We start from the raw sequence: 13,414 nt of genomic DNA, 5'->3' as shown, positions 1-13,414 counted from the left end.
GTGTATTTTTCTCCATCTCCAGTGTATTTTCCTAATACCCAACAGACTTCTAAATCTACTACATAGAACATGTTTAATAATGAAACGAATATTATATGAAAAAGAAGATAATGTGGACTGGGGAAAGACTATTGGAGGGATTGGGTGTCAGTCCTAAGAGTTTCATTGTTAAATTTTGGGAAAGCATTTGATCCTGTTCTGCCTCAGTTTTCTTGATAAGAGTTGAGGGAAATGCTATCAGAAGGCCATGAAAACCACGATTCCTGCCCCATCTGAAATCAGCTGTGTATAAGTGATGAGTTTGCCCATTTGAATTATACATTTTCTTACTTAAAGAGTTCCAACACTTCTCAAATTTGGAGTAGATTCTTGTGGGAGTGAACAAAAAACACTCCCTGCAGCCATCTTAGATAGTTAATTACCTATGAAGTCTTCTCTGTGTCCCTTAAAAAAAAAAAAAAAAAAAAAAAAAAAAAAAAAAAAACTGATTCCAGGGCCCGAGGAGATGGCTGCACTAACAAAGTGCCTACTATATGCCCAAGAGGGCTAAGTTCAGATCCCCAGAACCCACATAAAAACAGGGATAATCTGTAACCTAGCAACAGAGGCAGGGTGGGGAATAGGCAGATCTGTGGTGCTTGCTGGCTAGACAGTCTAGCCATTTGTTGAGTACCATGTTCAGGTAAAGACCCTGTCTCAAGGGAAATAAATAAATAAGATGGGGGAGTCACCAAGGAAGGTATCTACCACCAACATCTGTCCTTTACATGGATATGTACATGTGTGTGAATACACACACACACACACACACACACACACACACACACACACACACACACACGCACGCGCGCATGCATGAATTCACAGACATTCAGGGTATTGTCTGTGAAGGGGCAGAAGCTTTGAGCACAGGAAGAGAGACTTAACTATAAAAAACGATATTAACCTAACTGGGTTTAGTGAATATAAACATCTGTGAGAGGAAAAGCCAGACTATGAAATAAGTCAGTTGTTTTCCTATGGTGGGGAATAGCCTTAGTTTTCATGAGAGAAGGAGGATTCCTCCCTATTTTCTCCCCTGGTTTTGCATAGTCCTATCTGTTGGGTTATCTCATGCTAGAGGCGACTCTAGGAAATTCCAATTGAGAGCTGAGAGAAGAAGAAAAAGGAAGGGCGAAGAGGAGGAGGAGGACGAAGACGATGGTGATGACAGGAGGCCTCTCTTGGAGCTGGAGAGATTAAGAGCACAGGTTTTTCTTCCAAAGGACTTGGGTTCAGTTCCTAGCACCCACATAACACCTCAAAACTGTCTTTAACTCCAGTTCCAAGAGCCCTGATACCCTCACACAGACACACATGCAGGCAAAACACCAATGCACATAAAATAAAAATAAGAAAAAAAAAAAGAAGAAAGCAAACCATGAAGTCAAAAAATTAAAAACCAATTTCTCTTCCCAAATGAAATTATTTTTACTAACTTAAACAAGAATTAATATAGAGGTCCTGTGGCCACTGTGTGGGACAGTGGGCCGTGAAAGAACCGTCTGGATTTGTAAGCCCTTCCTTCTAAGGCATTTGGCCAACATATCTCCTCCTTCAGAACTGTAGGCTTTATTCATCTTTAACTATTCCCCCCTAGATTTATAGGGAACATTGTATATGTATGCTATGTGAGCATACTGAAGATGTTCTGTAAATGTAAACTTCCACATACACTTGAAACATTATCATAGTAATTTGCTTGGCTCTGTATTCTGCCATTTGTTGCACACAAAACAAAAAATAAAACTAGATTTCAGTATCAACGGAGGCCAAGAAAAACCTTTGTGCTGACCCACAGGGGTAGTATAGACCCTGAAGTTTAGCCACAGGCGTATTGCTGCTTCTGACCAACCATCACGTGAGCATTTGCCCTGCTTCCTCAGTCTTAGTAACGATAACCTGAATAATTAGAATTAGATACCCTTGGTACCAACTTGGACTTTCAGGCCGTTTCATTGTCTTAACTAGAAGTCTCCCTTCTCATTCATTTCAACATATCCATCCAATGCAGTATTCTAAGAGATAGGATCTAGGTTCATTGTATCCCTACCACTGAGCACGTGTCTTACTCGATGGAATATCTTTATTAAAGAGTAACTCAGTTTGAGTGATTTCTTTGCCATGTATCTGTAAAATATTTGGAGTTTTCTTTAATGGTCCATTAATTTATTTCAAAAATAAATTTACCTCTTAAAAACCAAACCAAGGGGCTGGAGAGGTGAGTGGCTCAATGATTAAGAGCATTTGCTGCTCTTGCAGAGTAACTGAGTTGGTTTCACAGACCCATATGGTGGCCCATAAGCATTTGTAACTTGAGTTCGCGGGGATCCAATGCCCTCTTCTGGCCTCAGTGTGCGCTGCAAGTACATGATGCACAGTCATGCACGTAAAACACATACAAATGAAATAAAAACAAACTAATCTCTTTAAAAAGCAAGTCAACACTTTCCTCGGTCCATCTTGAGTAGATTTTCCTAAACACAGGGCCCCCGTTCTGTGCATGAACTCAGTAGAAGCTTCCATTTCCTTTGTATGATGTCACTGTCTTCAAATGATTTGAAATCATACCTCATGTACAATGAAATCTTTTCAAAGACTTTAGTCTGTATAGCTAGCTAGGGCACAGTGTGATAATCTTTTAAAGGCGATATGACAGGTTCAAGAATATATGTGCATCTTCATAGCATAGGGCCATCATAAAGATGTTTTCATAGACATTACCACTGAGTTCTAGCAAAGTGGATAGAGAGAAGCCCAGGTTGAGGGGGAGAATGAAGTACATGTACTGTGGGCACAACTTAGAGTCAAGCTAGCTGGCACAGAAAGTGAGCTCAGTGTAAGCTGGCATAGAAGGGGTTTTCAAACACCTTCTATTCGGATTTCATAATTTTACTACCGCATACTTACCAAGGGTGTCCAAACCCCACACTCCTGCCTCCATCTTAACCATTCTTACTTTATCCCGCTGACTCCAGAAATGAAAATGTATAATAGTACTTTCCAAAGCCTGATCTAAACCAAGTTTCCATATGTCTTAATTCATTTTGTCACTGCACTAGAGTAGCAGACACTGGGTCAGTTACAAAGAAACGAGATGTATTAGTTCATAGTCCTGGAGGATGGAAGTTCAAGGTGGCCTCATCAGCTCAGTGTCCGCTGAAGGCTCTACACAGAAAGGCAAATGGGCATATAAAAGAGAGAGCGGAGAAAGGAGGCCACATGCCCTACAATGATCCATGCTAGAAAGACCCAATCCGTTCCTGAAAACTAATATAGCCTCCCAACAAAGGCATTAATCTCCTAGCATTGTTGTATTAAAGAATTAAAACCTAAACGGGTCCATAGCATATCGAAACTAGAGCACCACACGACACACAAGTTACTATAAAATTAAGCAAAAGAGACCATGGGAAGGCAGTTTAGTTTTGTTTTGTTAGTATGCGGCCCCTAATTCCCTTTGGATCAACTTTACATTGGTGTCGTTAAATATATCTGAAGAGAAGCTGGAAGTTGTCTCAGCTCACCTCAGACCACAGGTGAGCCAACAGAAGTCGGTAGTTCCCAATGACTCACTCCAAATCAAAGCAGCAGACAGTGGGAACCAAAGGACTTGAGCCTAGAATCTCCTTGCCTCTGCTGAACTAACCCACACCTGTGTTTCAATCAACCCCCATAGTGCTGGTGCCTGTCGTATGCGATGGTCACAAAACTTTACAACCAGTGTTATATATATATATATATATATATATATATATATATATATATATATGCAAGAGACCAAAGGGTTAATCAGAAAAGAAATAATTTCCACATAAAGTGATCTGTCTTCCCTCTTTTTATTGTAAGCTCAGAGAGAATTGTAGCAATACAGCTTGAGCAATTTTCTTTTTTATGAAGCTCGTGCTCAATTTATGAAAGCCATTTTGCAACCCATTTACATGCAGTAAACCTTTGCTTTAAGGTTCTGTCATTTACCTTGGTCATGATTATTTATAGTTCTCTCCAAAGGGCCTTTTCCGACTTAGCTCTGGAGTAAGGCTCTACCACAAGGCAGTTTTCCACAGTGCCTTTTAAGCCATGGCCATCAGCTAAGGCGTGGGTGGTCTCGTTCCTTGCTATGACGCTCAGGAATGTGTTGTAGTAGGAACAAAACTATCTGGAGTCAGGAGTCTTAGACTCAAAACCAGCTGTGCCCTCTCGCTAGGTAATCATAGCCCTTTGTGTTCCTTTTGTGTTGGTCTGCTCACCTTTGGAACGGAGACAATAGTATTGTCACCAGGTGGTAACATAGAACTTCACTGGGGTCCTTTTTATATAGCACCAACTATAAATACTAAGTTGTTTTATGAACTAGGTGATTATGATATGAGATACTATAAACCATTAAAGAAAGAAAAGTGTGTCTAATCTAAAATACTTGGAATGTCATCACTGGAAGGTCAATGACAGTGTGACCCTTTTGTCATGTGGTAGACTTAAGTGTTGAGTTCCATTATGAAAAAATAAAAGTTTGAGATGAAAGTCCTGGCACTAGGCATGGTATGAACACAGGACAAACAATATCAGCCCAAACCTCCTAGGGCTTGTACTTAAGATGGCCGGCTGTGTGTGTACAAGTTGAAGTAGGATGTGGTAGGTAAGAGAAAGAGATGTGGTATAAGGAGGGTCTGGAACCATCGCCAGGGACGGATTGTATAAGGATCACTCCCTAATACATAGTGAGTTTATCTACTTCCACCTTGCTTATTCATATAAACATGGTCCTGGCAGGACACGGAACCCAGATGGAAGAGTTAAATTGAAATTCACATAAAGAAGGGGATCATAAAGATGTGGTTAGAATTATGGGGCCCAACAGGATAAAGGTACCCAGATATAAGTAATGGGAAATCACATTACTATCCTTAGAGGTAAAGGGCAGGGTAGAGGGCAGGCAGGGGCAATGAGAGCTGATGCTAGACCCTACAAGAATCCTTGTCAACACATTAGTCTTTTTGGTGTGTGGTCTTACTCCTTAGTCAGGTAAAAGTGAGCAGGGGGCCCCAAGAGAGAGTGTGTGCGTATGCTTCAGACCCTATGATGGGAAGTCTCCTTGAGGACCAACAAGGGAGATGGTGTCAGCCTGAAGCTGGGATCTGTCATTCTCTGCATTGCAAGTAGCATACTCAAGTGGGTGGAAAGTAGCTCTGTGGTTTCCTTGACTCCTTGGCACTTACCATGCACAGCCTTCTCAAGGTACAGAACAGGAAAGAATGGACTATGCCCTCAACAACAAGAGGCGGGTCGTCCGCTTAGTTCTGCAGTGGGCTGCAATGTATGGGGACCTCCTCCAAGAAGATGATGTGGCCATGGCTTTCCTGGAGGTATGTGGGGGTCATCAACTCTAAGACTATCTTTTTGTCGCATAACACAAGGTATACAACAACCTCTATAGAGATACTGTAATTGGCAATCCTAGACTTTGTTACTGTGTCACTATATAAAAGAGATATACTTTTATAAAAGAAAAACAGAATCCATTATACTGCCACTCTGATTCACTGAGTGGTGGCATTGCAATGTGTTATGGTCTGCTCTCGTTCTATTTATGTTTGAAAGATGTGTAATCACATTAGCATCCAACATTTTGCAGGCTGCTCTTTCTACTTAACTCTGTACAGATTTTTCCATGTCAGTATGATATTTGTAATAAAAAGTTCTGATGATCAGTCAGTAGCCATCCACAAATGCATATTTGTGCCCATATTGTTCCATTTTCTCCTTCCTAGAATAATTGCCCAGCAAACATTTTTATGCGTGTAGATCCATCTTTAGTTACTTACTTTCTTAGAAGGAAGATTGCTAGGACAAATGGTAGGTGGGTTTGGTTCTTAAGAGGCAGATTGATTTAATGAGGAATTTCCAGGGTGGACAGGAGGTAGTTTGAATGGACATCACTTCCTTAGTCAATACTACTTTTAGCTGAGCTGTCTTTCTTTCCTGTGGCTCACTGCAGTACAAGCTTTGGCTTTTAACCCTAGATTAGGTAGTACCCCTATATCCGTTGGTAGAGATCGGCACTGTTAATAGAATGTGTATTACTGTTTTTTCCATGCATATCTATCCAGAAGGAAGTTTGCCAATTCAGCACACTAGGAGGTAAACCACAGTAACTGATTTGAAAATACTACATACACTGTAATAAAAATATTTAAATTTTATGAATTATTCATTTCTGGAATTCTCCATGTAGTATTCCCAGACTGTAGTTGATGACAGGTAACTGACATAGTAGGACACGACTTTCCCAAGATAATGGGAACAACTGTACTCACTCTCCCCTGCAGTACAGATAGAAGATGGTTTGGTTACAGTCTGTTTGCTCTAAAATTAACTTTCCAAAAGAATTGTGCCTCCTTTTTACTTGTGTAATCTTTGATGAGGCATCAGAGAAAGCAGACTTTGGTAGGACAGGGAGCCATTCAAGGAGCTGTGATTTTGAAAATAAAAAATATGGTGGCTTGAGACCTTGTGCTGACTTGGGGCTTCTCCCTGTAACTACCATGGTTGTCATGGCCCACCATGGAGGCCATTACTCTGGGAAGACATGGGGAAGGGATGCTGCTATTGGTAGTAGGTGCTTGGCACAGTCTCGAGAGTACCAGATGGGATGTTGCCACAAGCCTAGTGTTTGTACTATTAACAACCACATTGCTGGTACAATAAATAAACAGAAAATACTAAAGTAATGTCAAAAGCAAATACTAAGATAGGTAGGTGGTGGCACATGCCTTTAATCCCAGCACTCTGGAGGCAGAGGCAGAAGGATCTCTGTGAGTTCAAGGCCAGCCTGGTCTACAGCTAGAGCTACACAAAGAAACCCAGTCTCAAAAAACCAAACCAAACAAAACAAAACAAAAACCAAAAACAAACAAACAAACAAAAAACCATATTAAAATTCTCTGAGGATAAAAGAGAAAAAAGTGCTTTTAAAGTATAGATTATTAAATGATCTGTTCCAAAACACTGCCCTTTCACACAAACACACAAACGCCTTATAAGTTCACTTGCAGTTTATTGTTTTAGTTTTTGTGGTGGTAAGATGTAAACAACATGACATTTATTATTTTAGCAATTTTAAAATGAACAATTCATTGATGGTCATTTCATCATCATATCTATTTCCAGGACCCTTTCTCATTAGCAATTTTCAATGTAAATGTTTACTTCTCCACCTCCCTTTCTCCCTTCCTCCTCCCCCTCCCGCCCTCTGCTCTCCATGAATGTAGTCTGGGGTGCCAGCCTCATGCATAGCATAGGAGCCTGTCTCTGTTGCTCTCCAGAGGAGAGCTCCATTCAGTTCTCCTTAAGACCCCATGACCTATGCCATTACAGGAGTTCTATGTGTCTGTGTCAGATGACGCCCGCATGATGGCTGCCTTCAAGGACCAGCTGCCAGAACTGGAGAAGATTGTCAAACAAATGTAAGGAGGGGCTTTGCTTTGGGGTGCACTTTCCCATATGAGTGAGTGCCTGCCTCATGATTAGAACACCTTGCAAAACAGCAAAAATGGCTAGCACTGGTCTAGCACCAGCCATGACATGTTCTGATTTGTGTCACGAGTCCCAGGGCGCTGGTGGCCTTCTGTGTTAGCAGGCTTCGGAAGAAGGAACCTGTCCTTCGACAAGCCCAGGTCTAGACTCATGGATTCCTTAGACAACCCAGCAGTAAAATAGTCTGTGGGCTTTTGGGTGCATTTGGAGACAGTTAGCTATATGGGAAATTCACTCTCTGCTGCTAATGCTGTTAATTGAAAATATTCCTGCCCTTGTAGTGTATTTGGGGGTTTTCCAAGATATCAATGAACTGTTAGATTAAGTACTGGAGAGTGAGTAAGTTAGGAGATTGACTTTGAAAGCCGGGAACCGGGGATTTAACCTCAGGTCTGCGCAGAATCTGCCCGTGATAAGAGCTAGTGGTTCTGCTGCATTTTGTTCTCTTACTGTTAGAATGGGGGAGTCTTGCATTGCTGCCCAGAGAGACTGTATGATATTACTGCCTAACACAAGGTTAAAGTGATGAACAAATAAATCAACCTGAAAGAACAGTGGTAATGGTATTTATTCAACGGTGTTCTTTCTCTACTCCTTGTAGCTCAGAAGATGCCAAAGCTCCACAGAAGAAGGTAAGGGATCTTCAGAGTCCAATACTGTAGCTGGCAGCATTGTGATTATCCAGGAACCCTGGGTCTCAGCATATTGGAGTGATGTCTCCTTTGTACACACAGAATCTATTTGCTTCATGCCGTGGCTCTAACTGCTTCTGGGACTCTTCTCTAAGTTGTCAGGTGATGTTAATCACTCCTCTCCCTCACGTCACTTGTGGTTATTATTTTCACAGCACAAGGTGCTTTTGCAACAGTTCAACACAGGTGACGAGAGGGCCCAGAAGCGCCAGCCGATTCGTGGCTCTGATGAGGGTGAGCAATGTCTTATGTGGAATATTTATAGTCAGGCTAAAATTTGCCTGTGGAAACCATCAACTTGAAACTACCATCAATAAACAAAAGAAAAGCAAACCCTCCCCCCAAAACAACAAACAAAAGACAAAAGAAAACGGCTCTTGGATGTGTCTGTCCCTTGGTCTCCTGATAAGTTATTTTCTTGGAATCTGGTACCCAGACAGAGCTGAGATGCTGGCCCGCACCTCACTGACACTGCCTCTCTCCAATTGTCACCATCTCTTAAAAGAATATGGGTTCTCTCAGGGCTTGGTTGTTGAGATTATCACTTCTGTGAAGAACTGGTTTGGGAAGGCTGTGGGAAACTTAAGGATTCCCGGAGCAAGGTGCAGCGCCCCCCTCCCCCTTAATTCTCAGCCCCTGGTCATCAGTGGAGCAGGGCTTCTGAGCGGGGAGTTGTATATAGCTTAGGTTTTCCTCTGAATGCCTCAGACCATTTTCTTACATTGGCAACTGTCTCTGAAGTTTTGTTTAAGGTCTATTGCATGGATCACACCTATACCACCATCCGGGTGCCCGTAGCTGCCTCAGTGAAGGAAGTCATCAGTGCGGTGGCTGACAAACTCGGCTCAGGGGAAGGCTTGATCATAGTCAAGATGAACTCTGGAGGAGGTAACAGCCTGGATTAGCATCTTGGGCTTTTGTGAAATAAGCCATCCTGTCCAATCAAAACCATGCAAGGGGTTAGCAAGGCTGTCCAGAGCTGACCCAGAAGGATGGCAGACCCAGAAGGGGTGAACTCCCAGGAATAACAGAAATATTGTGAGAAGAGGTGGGCTTCTCAGATGTCCTGAATCCCCAGTTTCATACATTCCTCAAAAAGGAGTAAGAAGCGAAGTGATTTATGGAAGGCAGCTGTGCCTTACACTCTGGCTTATGCATCACCCTGGGGCTCTTGCCTTGGCAACCATAGGGAACTCTGGGCCTAAGATCCCCAAGAAAGGTGCATGGACTTTGGCAGGCTAAGGTCCTAGGCGTCTGCAAACCTGAAGTTGGAGCCGTTGAGGGCTCATTCCTTTCAGTTTATGACAGTTTATTCCTTACCCAGGAGAATCAGCAAGCCCGGTGGTCTAATAACACGAGGGTACTCCACTCCCCAAGCTGGGACTAAAATTCCTTTCCTTGTCCCTGATCGTGTTATACCTGAAATGTCATTTTGTGTCATCCCATATGTCCTGACAAGTTGCATGTGCCAATGACAGAAAAGGGTGAATTAGACACACTCTGTCCTTGAGTCCCAGGCCAGGAGGGTTAGGAAGTAAATGAACCCCATGCTGACAGGGTTTGGCAGTGGTTACCCACGATGCAGCGAGAGGGTGTAAGAAGGAGCCAGGAGATCAATTCCCCAGTGAAGGCTTCACAGCTATTTGAGGGGTCCTTTATGAACGGAGTGAAGCATTTCTGCCGTGTGTGAAGGTGGATGATTCCACTGATGCAGGATACCATATAGTTAATTACATTCTTCCTATGTGTCCTGTACGGTGGGCATTCCCCCAAATGATGGTGCTATTGAGGTCTGCCCCTTGATGTCCCATCTAGAATCTTAACTGCTCCCCAGGCACATACTTTCTAACTCCCTTTCCTGCTGTGCCTTATGGTCCTTATCCCATCTCTCTAACACACACACACACACACACACACACACACACACACACACACGGCCCACGCTCACTCTCATTCATTATCCTTCTTTGTTGACTGGGATTTTTAATTTATGTTTTATTTCTCTGTATCATTTATATTTTATCCCTTTCTATCATTTCTTTATGTGTCCCTAGTGTCTGTTATGTAGTACATATATTCAGTAAACTAATTCATTAAATATAGAAAAGGGCTTAAAGTAGTTACTATTATTACCTTCCAAATGGACGCAAGTAAAAAAAGAAAAAAGAAAAAAGCAACAACTGAAGATATGTTTGGCATAAAATCATGTGAGAACTCTGAAGCACCTCCCAGAGTTTCTAGCCATAGTCTTTCTGTCTCCAAAAGACCAGGCATTGTTACCACAAAGAAACCTAACTTGCTGTGCGGGTTTTATGAATAATTAGAGTTGCAGAGTTGATCTGGCTGAATTGATCCTTGGATGCTTCCAGTCCTGTTGTGTGGTCATTTCTGATGGCATCCCGGGCACCATGCAGCTATATGAAAGCACCTTCTTTTTATTCAGTGGCTCCCTTCACCCCTGCATTTTATGCAGGCGCATTTCGTGTTCCGGTAATTCACCGAGCTGGCAATTTGTTGGTGTGATTAGGGCAGCGCAGCAAATCTCAGATGGATTTAATAGGCAATCTCATGCTTTTTATGTTCACAGAAAAGGTGGTGCTCAAACCTAATGATGTTTCAGTATTTACGACGCTCACCATTAATGGACGCCTGTTTGCCTGCCCGCGAGAGCAATTCGACTCACTGGTAGGTGTGAATGGCCTCCGTGGAGCAGTGTGTGCAATCAGAAAACCTTGTCTGCAGCTTAATTTCACAGCCACACTGAGGCTGGTGGCTAAAATTTCTTAACAGCTACGTGGCTTGTTCTACACTGTGGTCTGCCGGGAAAGCCTCAGGTGCACACTGGAGATGCCCCAAGCTTTAGATGATCCATGGAAATTAGCCAGGCCACGGCCTTGGGGACATGGTTTAGTGTTCAGAACCTTGGTTGTTGAAATGTCTTTAAATCCAGTATTAATGTTCGAAATCGGAATGCTCAGATGCGAAGGGTGATGATAACTTGTAAGGGAAAACCCAGTCTTAGCAGACTCCTGAGGGAGGGCAGGAGGCAGGCCACCATCAGGTCTAGAAGGGCTCCTCCCTCACATACTCTCAGGACCTTCACAGGGATGGATACCAGAGGTCAGAACACTTGTCCCCAGCCACCTAGAACTTCTATGAAGAAAAGGCACATTCATTTCTGTCTCTCCTGTAAAAATTCAGTGTGGAATTGACTAGCTAGTAAACAATCTTAGGAGCTACAGGACCAGTTTTAGTTTCACAAAGGCAGTTTCCTCTGTGTCTGGGCCATGGGCTTCCCTAGTTCCTCCTCTTCCTTCTCCCCCTCCTCCCCATCCTCCTCCCTCTCCTCCTCCTCCTTCTCCTCCTTTCCCTCCTCCTCCCCCTCCTCTTCCCTCTCCTCCTCCTCCCCCTTCTCCTCCCCCTCCTCCTCCTCTTCTTTTTAAAATACAATATGTGAATGAGAGGTAACCTGCTGGAAAATTGGAGAGCTTTCATTTCTTAGTAGATAGACCTTGCTAGAACTTCAGGAGGGACTCAGGTTAAAGTGTGCAGTCAGAGTCTTTGACAGCATGTGAGGCCTGGGCTTCCTCCCAGCCCTGCACAGGAAGTGTTTTCAGATCTTGATGGAGCTCCCTGATCAGGACCCTGGTCCCTGCTTCCGGGAAGGCCATGGGTTTCATTCAATCATTGTTTTTTAGATATAGTCTTGCTATGTAGCCCATACTGACCCCTAGGGTTTTTCTTGGGGTTGGGTTGTTTGTCTGTCTTTTGAGACAGGGTTTCTCTGTGTAGTTCTCTGTCCTGGAACTGGATCTGTAGCTCTATAAACCAGGCTGGCCTTGAGCTCAGAGATCAACCTGACTCTGCCTCCCAAGTGCTAGAATTAAAGGAGTGGCCCTCTGCTAGGTTTTAATCCCCATCACTTAGTCTCCCGTGTTCTAGGATTATAGGTGTGTGCCACCAGACTCAATGGGACAGCTCATTGGACACCATCTTGCTGTCAGTTAAGGAAGAATGAATGTGACTCAGTGCCTTTGAGTCCCTAATGGAGCCCTCATCCTGGCTTCCAGCACGGGAGTATTAACACACTGGAGTACCAACACACGGGACATCCACACACGGGAGCATCCACACACGGGAGCATCCACACACGGGAGCATCCACACACGGGAGCATCCACACACAGGAGCATCCATACACAGGAGCATCCACACACGGGAGTACCCACACACGGGAGCATCCACACACGGGAGCATCCACACACGGGAACACCCACACACGGGAGCATCCACACACGGGAACATCCACACACGGGAGCATCCACGCATGGGACACCCACACACGGGAACATCCACACACAGGAGCATCCACACACGGGAGCATCCACACACGGGAGCATCCACACACGGGAACATCCACACACGGGAGCATCCACACACGGGAGCATCCACACACGGGAACACCCACACATGGGAGCATCCACACACAGGACATCCACACACGGGAGTACCCACACACGGGAGCATCCACACATGGGAGCATCCACACACGGGAACACCCACACACGGGAGCATCCACACACGGGAACATCCACACACGGGAGTACCCACACACGGGAGCATCCACACATGGGAGCATCCACACACGGGAACACCCACACACGGGAGCATCCACACACGGGAGCATCCACACACGGGAACACCCACACACGGGAGCATCCACACACGGGAACATCCACACACGGGAGCATCCACGCATGGGACACCCACACACGGGAACATCCACACACAGGAGCATCCACACACGGGAACACCCACACATGGGAACATCCACACACGGGAACATCCACACACGGGAGCATCCACACACAGGACATCCACACACGGGAACATCCACACACGGGAGCATCCACACATGGAGTATCCATACATGGGAGCATCCACACATGGGAGTATTCACACACAGGACATCCACACACGGGAGCATCCACACACGGGAGCATCCACACACGGGAGCATCCACACACGGGAACATCCACACACGGGAGCATCCACACACGGGAACATCCACACATGGGAACATCCACACACGGGAGCATCCACACACGGGAACATCCACACACGGGAGCACCCACACACGGGAGCATC

General features: G+C 44.4%; 1 protein-coding gene across 8 annotated transcripts in view; it reads left to right on the top strand.

Moving 5' to 3' along the window:
* Positions 1–13,414, top strand: part of Rapgef4 (Rap guanine nucleotide exchange factor 4) — a 279,513-nt gene that overhangs the window by 239,129 nt on the left and 26,970 nt on the right. For all 8 annotated transcript variants that reach the window (XM_051184480.1, XM_051184478.1, XM_051184484.1 and 5 more), the window contains 6 exons: positions 5,255–5,405; positions 7,417–7,505; positions 8,177–8,207; positions 8,423–8,501; positions 9,009–9,155; positions 10,855–10,952. In XM_051184480.1, coding sequence (XP_051040437.1) covers positions 5,255–5,405; positions 7,417–7,505; positions 8,177–8,207; positions 8,423–8,501; positions 9,009–9,155; positions 10,855–10,952 — 595 coding nt within the window. The remainder of the gene's footprint in view (positions 1–5,254; positions 5,406–7,416; positions 7,506–8,176; positions 8,208–8,422; positions 8,502–9,008; positions 9,156–10,854; positions 10,953–13,414) is intronic.

The sequence above is a fragment of the Phodopus roborovskii genome, unplaced genomic scaffold (genome assembly GCF_943737965.1).
Source record: "Phodopus roborovskii unplaced genomic scaffold, PHOROB, whole genome shotgun sequence".
Taxonomy (NCBI): Eukaryota; Metazoa; Chordata; class Mammalia; order Rodentia; family Cricetidae; genus Phodopus; species Phodopus roborovskii.
Note: the sequence above shows the minus strand (reverse complement) of the source record. Positions and strands in the feature narration are given on the sequence as shown.